The 14920-nt window shown below is 37.3% G+C and overlaps 1 protein-coding gene across 1 annotated transcript in view; it reads right to left on the reverse strand.

Moving 5' to 3' along the window:
• PRKAR2B (protein kinase cAMP-dependent type II regulatory subunit beta) overlaps window positions 1-14920 on the reverse strand; it is a 42816-nt gene that overhangs the window by 12134 nt on the left and 15762 nt on the right. Inside the window, exon 2 of the mRNA XM_053463204.1 lies at window positions 6510-6545. Within this exon, the coding sequence (XP_053319179.1) occupies window positions 6510-6545 (36 nt within the window). The remainder of the gene's footprint in view (window positions 1-6509; window positions 6546-14920) is intronic.

Below are 14920 nucleotides of genomic sequence, written 5' to 3' on the forward strand. Positions count from 1 at the left end.
ACACCTTTCTCACTTCATTTCATTACTTGTCCTCATCCTAATCAATTTTATTCTTTTCTGTAAGAGTATGTTTTATTTTTATGACCCAACCTGAACAATATGGCGTTTAGAGATGTTTTAAATTTGACCAAGACCTACATTCGCCGCCATGAGCAGTCTTTATGATGGGAAAGTGAGTACTAATTCAGGCATCCCAGCATGTGCCACATTGCCTCCAATATGCACAATTTAACTTGCCTTCTGTCTCAAATCAGGTCATAAAAAGTAGGGTATTTCAGAGGTCAGCATGACAAATTCATCAGTTAACGATCAGTAATTTTTCTATTGCCAATCAGAAACTGTAATAGCCCCAGCGGACACTATAAGATATCACTGATTTATAAAAAAAATGCTAATGGTGTAAATAATAAGACAATAAGCACCACGTAGGGATTAACTAATGACATTTAATCTACAGAAGGAACCTCCATCAAAAGCGAGACAGCAGTGACATGATGGCACAAGCGCAGCATGTGGGAGAGTCACTGTGCTGAATAATAAATGATCTTCACTTCTGTCAGCAGGCAGTGCAACCATTAACCCCTGGCTGTGCAATTTATTTCTACCAAGCATCATAAGAGTAAATCTACATTAACAGGAATAGTATGCAACCAACCTCATAGGTGTTTTCACTAATCCAAGGGGTTTATTCACTAAAATTGTCAAGATTATTTTCAAGAAAGTTGTGATTTTAGCTCTCATTGACTGTTTATTATAAAGGACCAACACTGGCAAATCTCTCAAGCTGGCCTTGTATAATGCATAAACCAAAAGGTGAAGAAATCTCACCACTTTAACTATGCATCATATAGGGCTAGCCAGATGACGGGAGTTTGGGCCTTCACAATAAACTGTGAAATCAAAGAGGTAAATTATACATTGCACAGGGCTTGCTACTCTTCCAGGTGTAGCTCATTAGGTTTGGCCTTTTTAATATTTCATGGTAAAGCGGAAATGTTTCCTGCAAATTTAGTTTAGTTTATACACACCTTAGATTCATCTAAACATAAATATTCCAGTGATGCTATGCAATTAAGTAACATGAGCTAGAAATACACCACTTAGTGGTATTTTCTCATCTTTAAAATGAAAGCACTGGTGGTCAGATGCTCGTAAAGGAATAACAACGTAATTAAGTTCCTGTGGAACTCTCAGGCTGTAGAGGGGAATGGTGTATAAAATCCCAAGAATCTGCACGTGCCGTGATCTCAATGTTTTATTGTGGTTGCAGGAACGTATGTATCCGTCCTGGAAAAGTTTCCCATATTTCTGCTCCTTACCTGCCTTTGTGATATATATATGCTTTGGTGCAGGGTTGTCATGTACTCACCTGTGTTGACCAGATTGGGAGAAGCAAAGAGAAATCCAGACCAAAGAAGGAGCGAATTATCATAAGTTTACGCTACCCTACTTGGATTTACGATCCTGGTACAATAACTCAATAAGCCAAAAAAGCCAAACAAAGGTCAAACATGGTGGTCTTGTGAGGGAAATATTGAATGAAGATAATATACTCCAATTCGTCTCCCCGACCCATTATAGGTAAATGGACCCTGACCAATACAAAGGGTGCAAACCCATCCAAACAGATTAGGGGTTAGGTCAGGGCCGGTCAGGTCGGGTCAGGTCCAACCACACCCCCTTTCTCTCTTGCGAAATACTGCATTAACAAAAATCTACCAAGAGGAAAAACAGTAGTTATCATCACCTGATATTCAATAAATCAATCCCCCCCGGGAGCAGAGAGACAATTATAATAAAACAATATCATGTATCGCTTTCAAGCCAAGGAGCCCAGCGCTAAAAACATGAAGTACCACCTCTAGTGTCGTTGTGAGATTGATGTGTAAAGTACATATCAGTCATAACAAGGCCCACCCAGAACGGATATATTTTGGGGCAATGCCATTAAGCATAGAAAGGTACCCCAAGTTAAAGCTTTACTGATTGGTGGTGATATTATAAACCATGGCTTGTACCACCAAGTAGCAACTGAAACATAAGTCAAGCACTCTTCACATATTTTGCATTACGATATGGTAGGACTCTGTAATACTTTTTTATACACTAAAAACATTATTTTGGTAATGTGTTAATGATCAGAAACAGAGATGTTAAATTGCAGGTTAGACTGGGGAATCAGGCAATCCCAGTGATCTTTTGAGACATTAAAAAAAGCATGGGTTCGCAAGGGATCACTTACAAGAACATTGGCCTTTCTGTGTAGATGGCCCATAGCCAGTGATTAGATCAAAAGTTGAATAAAAAATAAATAGCAGAAAGTAAATCATTAGCCCACACAACCTAAAGAGCACTGAATAAAAGTATCCATCTAGAATATTAGCTATTATTAAACCTAGCTATCATGTACTCTCAACACAAAAAAATGGAGCTCAGATAGCATGAAAATTACATTTTACATGCAGTTATCTGAAATTAGGAAACATTACCAAGATCTCTTACACTTTTTCTATTTTTAAAGAAAGCCAATCTCATATTAAGGTCTTGAAACATTAAACGATAAGTATGCAGTCTTGCTATCCATCATATCATTTTACATGTAATATTCCCACAAAACAGATTCATTTTCCATCTTTCCCATTTCCAAAACACAGGCATTACTAAATCAAGGTAATGTGGCTGTTTTCTTCTTTTTTTTGTGGAAAACAGGGATAACACATACCATAGATTTTCATTTCTGGAACATAAGCAATGTACAGATGGCCTGGTTAGTAAAACATGTTTCACAGGGATTGAATTCTGTAATTTAGAAAAGCAAAACCAAAATAGCAATTCAAAATATTTGTACTTTTCTTATCAGAAGGTCAAAAAGAAACCGATGTTCATTTAAAGTGAACACTAAAAAGATCTAAATACAAATACCTACTATTGGCACTGAGGTCTAAGTTTAACATGAATTAAGTTTAACACAATTGATCTTTTATGTTAACACTGAAAAATAGATTGAAAAACATATTTTCATTAATTTCATTAAATAGATAATTTTATTAAACATTTGGCATGATTGTTTATGAAGGCCATTTTTCAATATGATCTATTTTGTGAATTATTTTTTTAATCTGGATAGAACTGTTTTAATCTTTATGAATAGTCAGTAGCAAATGAGAAAAAGCACGAAACAACTGTGCCTATCACAAGGAAAACACAGGCGCATTTGCTAATAGACTTGTGTAATTGGATTTGTAGGAATCTTAAGAAAATTGAGCAATTTCATTTAATTTGTACGTATGTCCAAAAACGAGGAGGGACCCCGAAAGAAATATCCTAGGTAACTTGTTTTATTAGATCCAAAGGACAGTTCCCTCTCGGAAGCTCTTGAAAGATGCTGCATGAGAGGAACCCTACTACACTGGTGATTGTTGGGAGGCTCTGGAGATGATGGGGAAATATTTAGGTTCGCTCATATCCAGCTCCTCTCCACCTAAAGAGGACAGAGGATATGGAGCCCAAATGGCTCCTCAACATTATCAACTTGGTACTGTGGGTGGGGGTCCTCTACTTGTTCTTCTTTATCCTTCTGCAGTCTGACCATCTCTGGGGCTCTTAACAGTGACCTCGTTGTTGACTACATAATCCACCTCCATGTCTTTTCTTACCTACTGTACCACTACCGTTCTTCCTTTTGAATAAGGCTTATGGTATAATATATTCTCAGCTACTGCAGCCTCTCTGTAGAATTGACCTGCCTTGTTGATCCATATACATTACACAGATTAGACAGCTATATGAAAAATTAACCATGAAAAGTAATCACTCCTCTGGTATGATAAGTGGAGTCCCTAAGTAATAAAGCAGATATCTTGCCTTTTTGTTTAAGGCTCATACTATACCCCCAGCCACAGATGTAAACAAAGCAATAAGGGACAGTTTATTCAGGCTGAGTCTGCTCACAAAATAAAATACATGTTAATGTTGACATTGAGGTAGTTGGTAAGTTGTCTGAAGAAACTCATCTGAAGTCTTACATCAGGTAAAATATGGCCAAGGTAGATGAGGCAAAAGGTTCTTATCTGCCATCACATTCTTACCTGTTTCTTGAAGATATTGTGAGCAATTCACTTAAATAGGAAATCTCATTGTCACGGTTCAACAATGCTTGCCCGGCTCCTGTGTGGATACCGATTGTGTTGATATTTTCACTTTCAGCCTGTAGTTTCCACACATAGGTTTGTAATTTTTACTCCACTCTGATCGTGTCAGCTGAGCATGATTATCTTGTGAAGCCCAGCCCATTATAAATGCTGCTTATAGCAAATGGGGCCTGTAACACGCGTGAGCTGGCTCCCTGACTGTGTTTTCTGTCTAAGGGATATACTGCCAAGCCCCCTGTCTCATGGCTATTCTGCAGAAGGCTATCTGCCAGGTGCCTTGTCTGGAGAACTACCCAGCTTCTGCCCTGTTCGTGAGCTTCCAGTCTGTTCTGTCTGTCTCTGTCATAGCCCCAGCCTTGGTGCACAGCCCTTCCTCAGGGGTAAGTCAGTGCTTAGACTGTGCTGACCAGTCCTGTTGGTACAATCCAGCCTGTACCAGTCAACCTTGTCTGCAGCCCTGTCTGTATCATCCAGCCCTGCCAGTACCTTTAATTCATTTGTCATGCATTGTAGGGTACAGAGTCCAGCAAGAGACCTCCCCAAACTTCTTGCCCAGGTTGTGACACTCATCACATTTTTTCTGCATGTGGCATATTTATATAGTCAGTAGGGTATCCAGCATGTGTTTATTAGGTTTTTATAACTTTAAACAGAAGAGCAGGCAATCTTATCTAGAGTTTTGCATTGTTATTCTTTAGTTCCAGTATGGCCCCAGAAAGCAGGAACTTCTCAAAAGGGCAGACCTTATAAGTACTGTCGCTCATAGTTGGGCAGGTGTTAGTCAGCTTGGAGTAGGGCTTGGGAAAAGAGCGGGAGATACTGAATGTGAGGAAGTGTTGTCCACTTCCTTTTGAACCAAGAAAAGGCCTCACCATGGCGTAATGGTGCTCTAGTATAGTCAGGCACTACTAGGTGCCTACAGTGCGGGTTTTTGTGGGACAGTAGTGGTTTCAGGGCCCTCTCCTGATGTATAGCTGCCCCACTGTAGGGTGCAATAGGATGCATGGGGCAGTTGTGGTGATCCACCCAGGGAGGTGAAAAAGCAATGGAAAAAGCACTGTCCCTGTTTCTGTGGCCGGCCTCATCCTTCCTGCCTCTCACCGCACCTGAAATGCTGGGTGGTATTATGATGCAACACATACTAAACATTCAGGCATACATTGACAAAAAACCCAGATAAAAAACAGTAAAACTATAAATAGAATGACAGCTAAAGGTAAACAAGTGTGGCAAAGGTGGTTACAACAAAAGTACAGGGGTTGAAAGGATGACTGGGTACTAGTCGCCCTCCTCAAGACTATCAGTGAAGAACAGTCTTTATGCAAGTTGAGGATAAGCCTGTGGCCCTCTTGGACAGTGCCATGTTTCCTCCTCAGGATCAGGTACAATGGGGGCTTAGGCTGTGACAATTCATGGAAAATGGAGAATTCACCAAGCACTCTGAATAATGATGAACAGACCTAAATACGTAAGGTCAGTACTGTAGTAATATGTAGCAATAATTTATATTTTGAGGCTTTCTATATGTAATTGTACACCTTTGGTTATATAGCAATTAGTCAAGCAGATAAACCTGACAGTTTATTCCTTCCTATGACAATTTAATCATACAAAAACAACATATAAACCTTTAAGTATTTTTCTTGGTTTCTATGACAAAAACCTATCAGTGCCTGGTTTTGTACCACATGACAATTATGTTTTCGCTGAAATGTTATAAATGAAGAAAATATGACGTTTGAAGGTTTTTCCTCTATAATAGGAGCAATTAGCTAACATCTCAGACTCTCTTGTGCAGGGATTTACTGTAGGGCAAGTTATTTGATCACTGTCAGTCCTCAGCTGAGCTAGTTTTATGCCTTTTAATATGTATTTTTACCCCTTGGGAATATCTAAAGTGTTAGTTTAGTCCACATGTGGACCTTCGTGCCCATTGTGCCTGGAAGGCCAAATCATGCATTTGAGTTTGTCGGACCTAAGACTTGACTGGACACATAAAGGAGGAGATGAGCATTGGCAGCTACATAAAAGGGGGGATTTATCTTACTCTCTTCTACTGAATTCTGCAAACCTTACTTTTAATTCAATGTTTAAAGAAAAACATTACTTTTTCCATGAGAATTTCCTTATGCTGTACTGGCACACTGGTCAATGTTACCCTACCTATTAACAGTCATCAGAGCTTGCTGGTTATAATGACTATGGAGCAAACATTAGTTCACAAAATTAAACAGTAACAATTTCGATGCATTGTTTTGGGTGAAAATGACGCCCTGGCATGGTGCTTTCTTGTTGGTTTCCCTGCGGTCAGTCACACATTCAGTGCAATTTAACTCATGAAAATTAAACAGAACTTACCCGATGCACGTCTGGTGAATCTATTTATTACAGGAGCTGAAAGAAGAAAATAGAGATTTCAGATTATATACTGCTCATGTATGCTTATTTTCACAGATTATGTGGATGTTTTACATAAGGCATAGCTGCACATCATCAGTACTTGAGGGCAGGAATTCTGTATATCCGTGACTATAAACAAGCAGTTTAATTAATTATTGAGAGGTCTGTGCTCAAGATGGGATATCCAAAAATGATGGGTTGTCTGACGCCCTCAAGGGGGTTTATTCACTAAAGAGAGGGTTGTCAGGAGAGTACTCCTGTACTTCACTATACATTATGAGGAGCCAACACTGGCAAGTTCATTCAGCAAGAAGGGCTGAGCTCACTGATCTAACTATGCATTGCACAGGGCCAGCCAAGCTCTTCCTGCACCACAGGTTAGACCTTTATAACTTATAATGATATCAAGGAGATTAGACACAACTCTCCTGCTCTTATGTCAACTTTAATGAATAGACCCTAATGACTGGACACTAGGTTATGCTCAATATGATTTTGTTAAGGAGTCAATTATTAATTATTTTACAAGGCATTTATATTATGTAATGCTGATCCAAATACAAACTCACTAGATGTTGAGTTAATCTTTATATTGATCAATAGTGTGTGCTAGTGCAGTGGGAACCATATTTAATACATATTAAAACTGTACACACGCACAAAAAACAAAGCATTACAATACCACCTACATGAGAATAGATACTGACCTACACATTTGGGACACATAAATTGGTAGTTTTGCACAAAAACTGTGCTTGCATGTCAAATTAAATCCATAGTGTATGAAGTATCTACACATATGTCCTTCTCTCTTACGTTTGATAATAAAACTCCTCACTTTCTCACTACTGTTAGATTTTCAAAAATCCCAACCAACACTGGGCTTACCCTATGGAACCTTATCTCTTTGAAGAATACAAGATACATTTCTTTAAAAAATTTAATTACAGTGACGATAATAAACAGATATTTTACCCTCACAGATTTCCTTATACAATTTTAGGATGAATGAAAATCCAGCTTTTTTTTGCTCAAGATCCAACTGTGAGCCCTCATCCGCAAGGGTAAGCAGAGACACCACATAATATGTAGAAGACATTTAGACTAGGTAACAGTTATTATCCTACCTTGCTTATAAAGAAAATGTGTACAGATCTTATCGTACTCTGGGATAAGTACACAAAACAGTTTCATATCTATAACTTGAAAGTGCCCAAGAGATGATCACTAATAACACTGTCCCAGTTTGCGGTCCTACTTATAATAATAATAGTTGTATGAATGTTTTGTTTTAACATGAAGTGTGCAAAGAAAGCCAAGTTTGTTTGTTTTTTGAAATAGTGGAATAATAGAATGGGATTTCCAGTATAACAAGAACTAGAAGTGCTAAGAATCAGGCCTCTAGTGTGTCAGGACTGAAATTTAAGGCTGTGTTCAAATGAATAATGTAAAACATTCATAGTGTAAATTTGGAGACGGTTAAGTGTGATCTTTATTAGCAAGTGACATAATATTTTTCCATAAACTGAAAGTAAGTAGGAGGTAATATGACTTACTGTATTATACATATTGCTGTTACAAGAATAAATTAAGCCAGATTGTTTCTTTACTCATTTCAAAAGTTTTATAATTTCCTTGTATTTTGATCCAGAAATAAGACTATAAAAACAAATATATTCCTTAATAACTTGATGTAACAATGGCTGACAGCAAGACTCTCACATTAATACAGAGCTCTCAGGCCTTACAGATGCATGGTGACAGAAACGGTCCAACATATAAAAGGATAGGAAAATACATGACGTTATATCTGCCAAAACTTTTTTAAGTGCTGAAAATAGTATCTGAAATGACAGCCTTCCTGTATCCGTTACTTAACCTTGCTTCCTGAAGTCACCTCTAATGGCCGTGGTTTCATCGAATATTCAATAATATTAAACAAAATATAAAACCAACCTGCGCAGAGGTAAACAAATTACACAGCCATATTACTGAGCCTTAGTCTGACCTTGAAGGTTTAAAATATTGTTATATTATCAGTTTGATATCTATATGATTACCAAGAGAGAGTATTATGATATATATTGGAAAAATAAATTACCATCACTATAAAATAAGTTTTGCAGAAGGGAATCATGTCAAGCATGCCATATTTGTTTTTAAAATCAGGAGGCTATATATAAATAATTTATTGATGCACATGCAACACCCTCCAACATTAAAATTTTATTTAATTTGGGCCTTCTCCCCATTAAGGACCATAGCAACATCCCTAGTCATTCCAGCACCTACCTCATGAAGGTACCCCTCTTACTGCAAATCCTGTGCTGAGATATGACATCATAGTCCTGCCTCTGGACTAGAGGCAAATACTACTAAGGCTGTACAGCTAGACATAGACCTCTGCAGTATGAATGTGCTGGTTAAAAGGCAAATCTTTGATCTCCTCAATTGGCTTATTAGGCAGTGATGTACTAGAGTGAGCCTGATCACCCAATTATTATATTATTTAATATTATATTGATTTATATAGCTCCATCATATCCGCAGCATTATACAATGAGCATTAAGGGCTGCTGTCCCTAGACTTTTCACCCTAGGCCAGAACAAACTGCTGTCACTTACAACACAAGCTCCTAACTGTAGTCCAAGTAAGTGATGCCTTCATAATGATCACTGCATCAGCCTTCCTGTTTGTTTAATGTTCATTTCCAACAAGTAGGTGGAAAATCTGGTTCCTTTGAAGGACAGCCGTGAAAGAGTTGTAGTTGAATGTTACAGACATCTTTCCTTGCAACCTAGCTAGAGCCTTTTCCTTGAGTTACATAAATATGTGGAACACAGTAACAATAGTAAGTCTCTTCATGGATACATTCATAACACTATGTTAATTAAACTACCATACTTGAGAGCAAATAAACCAACACTTCCAAGCTCACATTCACAGACATAAAATGGGTTAGCTCTCACTCAAAGCTGTGTAGAACAAGTTGACCCCTATTCTTTACACAGAGCTTATTAACTGGATTTTTAAGTCTGAAAAATATTTTTTGAGGTTGTGTTTCTTCTTTGACACCGAGCACAAGACTGCAGGAGCTACCTGTCCAATTAGTGCTTGGTACATTTGTCTTTTAGGTACTTTATGTTCTGTAATTACCCTGTATATGAGTTAGTGCTTCCTGTATTACCTAGGAGAGGGGCTACAGACTCCTTAGTGAACAGGGTTAGATACAGATGGTTAGATGATTGGGTAGTTCAACTGGAAGGTTATAACATTTACTGAAGGTTAACAATATTTACTTACATTTACTGAAGATTTACAATAGCAAGTTTTGAAAGTTACCATGTGGGCTAAATTCCTATTTCTTAATTGTTCTCTCTAGTATGCTAGCAAACAAACCTTAGCAGAATTCTTTATTTTTACCTGAATGTTTAATAACACAAACTTTTAAGAAGCTATTTTCAATGGCAACATATGAGTGCCTAATTTTGTGTCACATAAAAAAAAATAATTAGGGGAATGCTACATGATTAATTTATTTCCTGGAAAAAGGTTTGGAAATTCAGCTGTACTGCAAAACAAAGTTTCTGCATTTAGTTTAATACAAGTGTATTAAATGTAGCACATTTAACCAATGATTTTGATTAAAATACATTTTATCAGTTCTGGTTGATTTCGAGAGATCTAAATAAATACAACTGACCATTTTTTCCAACAGTAGTTTTCAGAAACATTAAATTATTTAAAATTAGTATGAAAAAGTTGCCATTGTTTTTATAATATTTTTTTTTAAATGACAGCTGTCTGTCATCTAGCAACTAGTGCTACACAAGGATCAGATGTGTACATCTGTACAACCCAATGCATTCCAACCTTGTAGCAGGGTTTAGGTTTGAACTCTGCCAGGATACATCCATGCCAATGACATACTGGTCTGCTAAACATCAGACTGAAAGGGGGCGGAGCTAAGGGGCCCCTATAGAGTCTTTCACATAGGAAGATACTGTGCAGTGTGACGAGGAAGACACATATTTAACATAAAGGAGCAATCACGCTAAAAACAAAAATGGAAATTCAACAATTCAATTCTAGTATTGAACAGGATATGCTTAGCACTCATGCATTAAGTATGTTATTCTAAAGATAAAGGTTATTTCAATGTATTTTCCATTTGCATGGCTGCAGTTCTAGCCTGGCCACCCTTTAATTTTTTAGGTGAACCAAACTCCAATCTATGTAAATCAATCAGACTGGCTGAGCCGGATAAGCATCATGGGTGTTGTAGTACATAAGCTTTACAGCTGCAGGTTTTCTAACTCTGGTCCATAAGCAAGACATATTATTACACACTCATGCTCCACTCATTCTTTGCTTGTTTGTTTGCTTTTTTAAAAAAAAAATACATATCCATAATACATAAACACCTTTCATAAACAAATGACCGCCTATAAGACCGCCTATAGATAAATGTGAGCAGATAACACAGGATACTACATCATTTCCATACTTGTCCTTATATAAAATTATACTTTGGATCATATAATATAAGTTGTGATGAAGTTGTTACTGGTTTTATTTCTCTGCTACAATATGAACAAGCTAAGCATTTACATTCTGATTATTGTGTGAATTGTAAATTATAGCAGCAGATCCTTAAAGGGTAATGTATAATCCAGTTGTATTGATATATAATTAAAATAAATAGTTAAATATTCTACTAATTCAATGCAGATGGGAAACATTGTATTATAATGAAAGTGTTTATTTTAGCGCACAATAACAATAGATGTTGAATATGGAATTTCAGAGCACTTAAAATGAGACAGAAACATGCTGATCTAAACTATATAATTAATGATATTTCTTTTCTATTCAATTAACTGTTGTAGTAAGGGCAACATCTACAGTAATGGAAATTGCCTGAAAACCGAGAAATATGATAACCAAAAGAGTGGCTTGAATAAATATGGCAATTACAGATGATGAAGAAGGGTCCTTTAAATTATTTATTGAGCAGAGATTTACATATCATATTTTGTTCCTTGGGTGGCTACTATGGAAGATTAAAATCATTTGAAACTGTAATTCCTATCAAGCATTGTGATATAGTCTTTCCTTGCTGGACTTCACTTAACCCATTTATGGAAGGATAATCCATAGATTTACTAGATTAGACAAATATTGGTATGTCTAGATACTACAAAGACAAACAGCACTGTCTGGCACCAAACAGAAAACCACAAAGTCCATTACAGCAAATTAAGTCCGGAAAGCAAACTTTCTAGTATAGGCTTTTCCAGTACTGCTAGGTAATTAGGTATGCTTCTGCTAGCAAGATAATGTAAATGGTTTTCAACCCTTCCATTAATGATAAAACCTACCACTGCTAAATTGTTTTTAAAAATGGCTTTCGAGACTAACAGCAGCCATCAGAAAACATACCTTATTTCCATAATATTTAAGGAAAACTTACCTGTTTAAAACTCCACACTGCTTCAGACAACTTACCATTATTTAACTGTGGGTTCTTTTTCACATTATTAAATCCAGATTTAGACATCATTTTCAACAATGCACAGACGAAAATGCTTTGATTTTCTCAGCATCATCATCACTCTGTCCTCCTCAATGTCAGTATCAGGTTTTTCCTCTGCCTTAAGAATGATGTAATCAAATATAGCAGTGTCTAAAAGGACCAAGCAAAGGCTGCATGGCCAATCCGGGGCTGCACAGCCTCATTAATTACATACTTCACAGAATGACAATTCAGATGCAAATAGCAGCCTAAAGAATCCACTCGGCTCTCTGTGAGACAAACTGTCAAGCAAGCTGACTGAGCCTTGCCTCTACCCAATGTATTTCACAGAAGGAGAATTCAGGATAAACACATCAGGATCTGTAGAATGCTACAACTTGGGAGCCTGGTCATGCTGTCACAATTACTCAATATTTATAACAGATAAAAGATATACTCGAAGTCTGCTTACAATGGCTTCAATATTAATAGAAAAGAGAAGGATAACTAAACAAGCATCATGTTTGAATGAATTGAATTAAAAAACTAGAACGAAGGTAGAGAATATCCAAAACATGCCAATTTTATTGATAAACGTTGACACCTAACTTTATATACTATTCTTAAATAGATAGACTACATGACAGATACATTGGGGTATTATATATATAAAAGGAAATTGACATAAGTTTACACTGATATATTGACAAGCTTTAGCTAGTAGTGTATATAAAAAAGTATAACAAAAGGATGTTGATCTCCCAAGCTGCATTGAGAGCCATGTCACAGTTTTTGCAGATGACACAAAATTAGGCAGGGTAATTCAGACTAATCTGGATGTTTCTTCTTTGCAGGAAGATTTAGAGCTGGGGACTGGGCGTGCAAGTGGCAGATGAGCTTCAACATTGATAAATGCAAAGTTATGCATTATGGTAAAAATAATAAAAAAGCAACCTATACTATAAATGGAATATCCTTGGGGAAAATTACCAATGAGAAGGACTTAGGAATCATGTCAGACAATAGACTTGACAACAGTGCGCAATGCCAGCAAGCAGCTGCAAGGGCCACTAAGGTTTTGGCATGAATAAAAAGAGGAGGATATCATCTTGCCTCTTTACAGGTTAATTGTAAGACCTCAAATTGAATATGCGGTACAATTCTGGGTACCCCTCCTTAAAAAGAACATTATGGAACTAGAAAAAGTGCAAAGGAGGGCTACAAAATTAATTAGAGGATTGGGAGATACTAGTTATGAAGAGAGAATAAAAACGTTAAAATTATATACACTGGAAAAAACGGCATCTCAGAGAGGATATGATAACATTATATTAATATATGCAGGGCCAATATAACGAGCTCTTCAGTGACCTGTTCATTAACAGAAATGTACAAAGAACAAGAGGCCACCCTCTGAGACTGGAATAGCGGAGATTTCTTAGACCACAAAGGAAGGGATTCATTACAGTTAGGACGATAAAGGTATGGAATTCACTGCCAAGGGAGGTGGTGTTATCAAATACATTAGATGACTTCAAAAGGAGTCTGAATATTTTTTTAGAAAGGCATGACATACAGGGCTATAAATAGAATTAATATTTTAGAGCTTCTTGATCCAAGGAAAAATCCGATTGCCTTTTGGATTCAAGAAGGATTTTTTTCCCCTGATGGCAGAATTCGAAGTAGCTTAATTACGGGTTTCTTTGCCTTCTTTTGGGTCAAGGGAAGGAAGGTTAGGTAGAAGGGTGGAACTTAATGTACTTAGGTCTTTTTTCAACCTTATGTACTATGTAACTATGTAACTATGAGTCTGGCAGAAAATATACATAGTATAATTGTGTGTGAGTGTGTATATCGGGACAGAATGCATAAGGTGGTGATGGAGGGTAGGTATATTCTCATACATTCTGCAGGGTGGCTACTCTATGGTGTCGGAAATATAGCTCCAGTGAGATGGTTTGTAGTTATTTTTGTTTAATAAATTGTATATTTGGGTCCCTTGGCAAGAGTTGGTTGGGCCCATGCTCCACTCCACAGTTTACAAGTGGCTGCCATAAAGCAGGTGAGAAATTCAGTCCAGACGTTCAAGCACTCTACAGTTTAACAAGCAATGAGCAAGGCAGCTAAATGCTGAGCCTGAGTATTTTGCAAATATCTTACTCTTTGTTGGTAAACAGATGAGCCGTCCGACTACAGTTATGACTGTGATTCCTGTATAGTTAGCACTCAGTAGAGCAAGGGTTTTGGGTGTCTTATATGTCTGTTTTAAATAAATAAAAACAAGCCAATCCTCTTTAAAACCATATCATGTATCTAAGCTGTCTTTGCAACCTAGAGGGCTGTGTGTTTATAGAGATCTCTGGGCAAGATGAGTGCCTTGTAATTAATCATTGAATAAAAACTGTGTATAACAATTAATTATTAATATTATTAACTGTTCATTTGAACAACACACAACGCAAGTTTTTGTTTTGTTGAAAAATGTCAAAACTATTTCAGTAGCTGAAAAAACAACTTTCAGGGTTTTTAAAAATGCACAACATAAACTAGCAAAATTAATTGGTCCTGAAGGTATATTTGCCTCCTTAATTTTCAACTATGTAAAATGGAGCATGAGCTTGGCTACAAAGGGTTAAAAAGTCCACCACATCTTGGAGGCACTAGATCAGGGGCGTCCAACATGCGGCCCGCGGGCCAAATGCGGCCCGCGAGACCTCGAGGTGCGGCCCGCGTAAGATCGGTTGCCCTGGCAACCGCTCTTATGCAGGCCGCACCTCGAGCCCTGCTACAAGAGCACTGCTACTTGCCTGTGGGAGGGTCTTTTGTCTGGCACAGAAGAAGCGGAACCCAGCA

The sequence above is a fragment of the Spea bombifrons genome, chromosome 4 (genome assembly GCF_027358695.1).
Source record: "Spea bombifrons isolate aSpeBom1 chromosome 4, aSpeBom1.2.pri, whole genome shotgun sequence".
Taxonomy (NCBI): Eukaryota; Metazoa; Chordata; class Amphibia; order Anura; family Pelobatidae; genus Spea; species Spea bombifrons.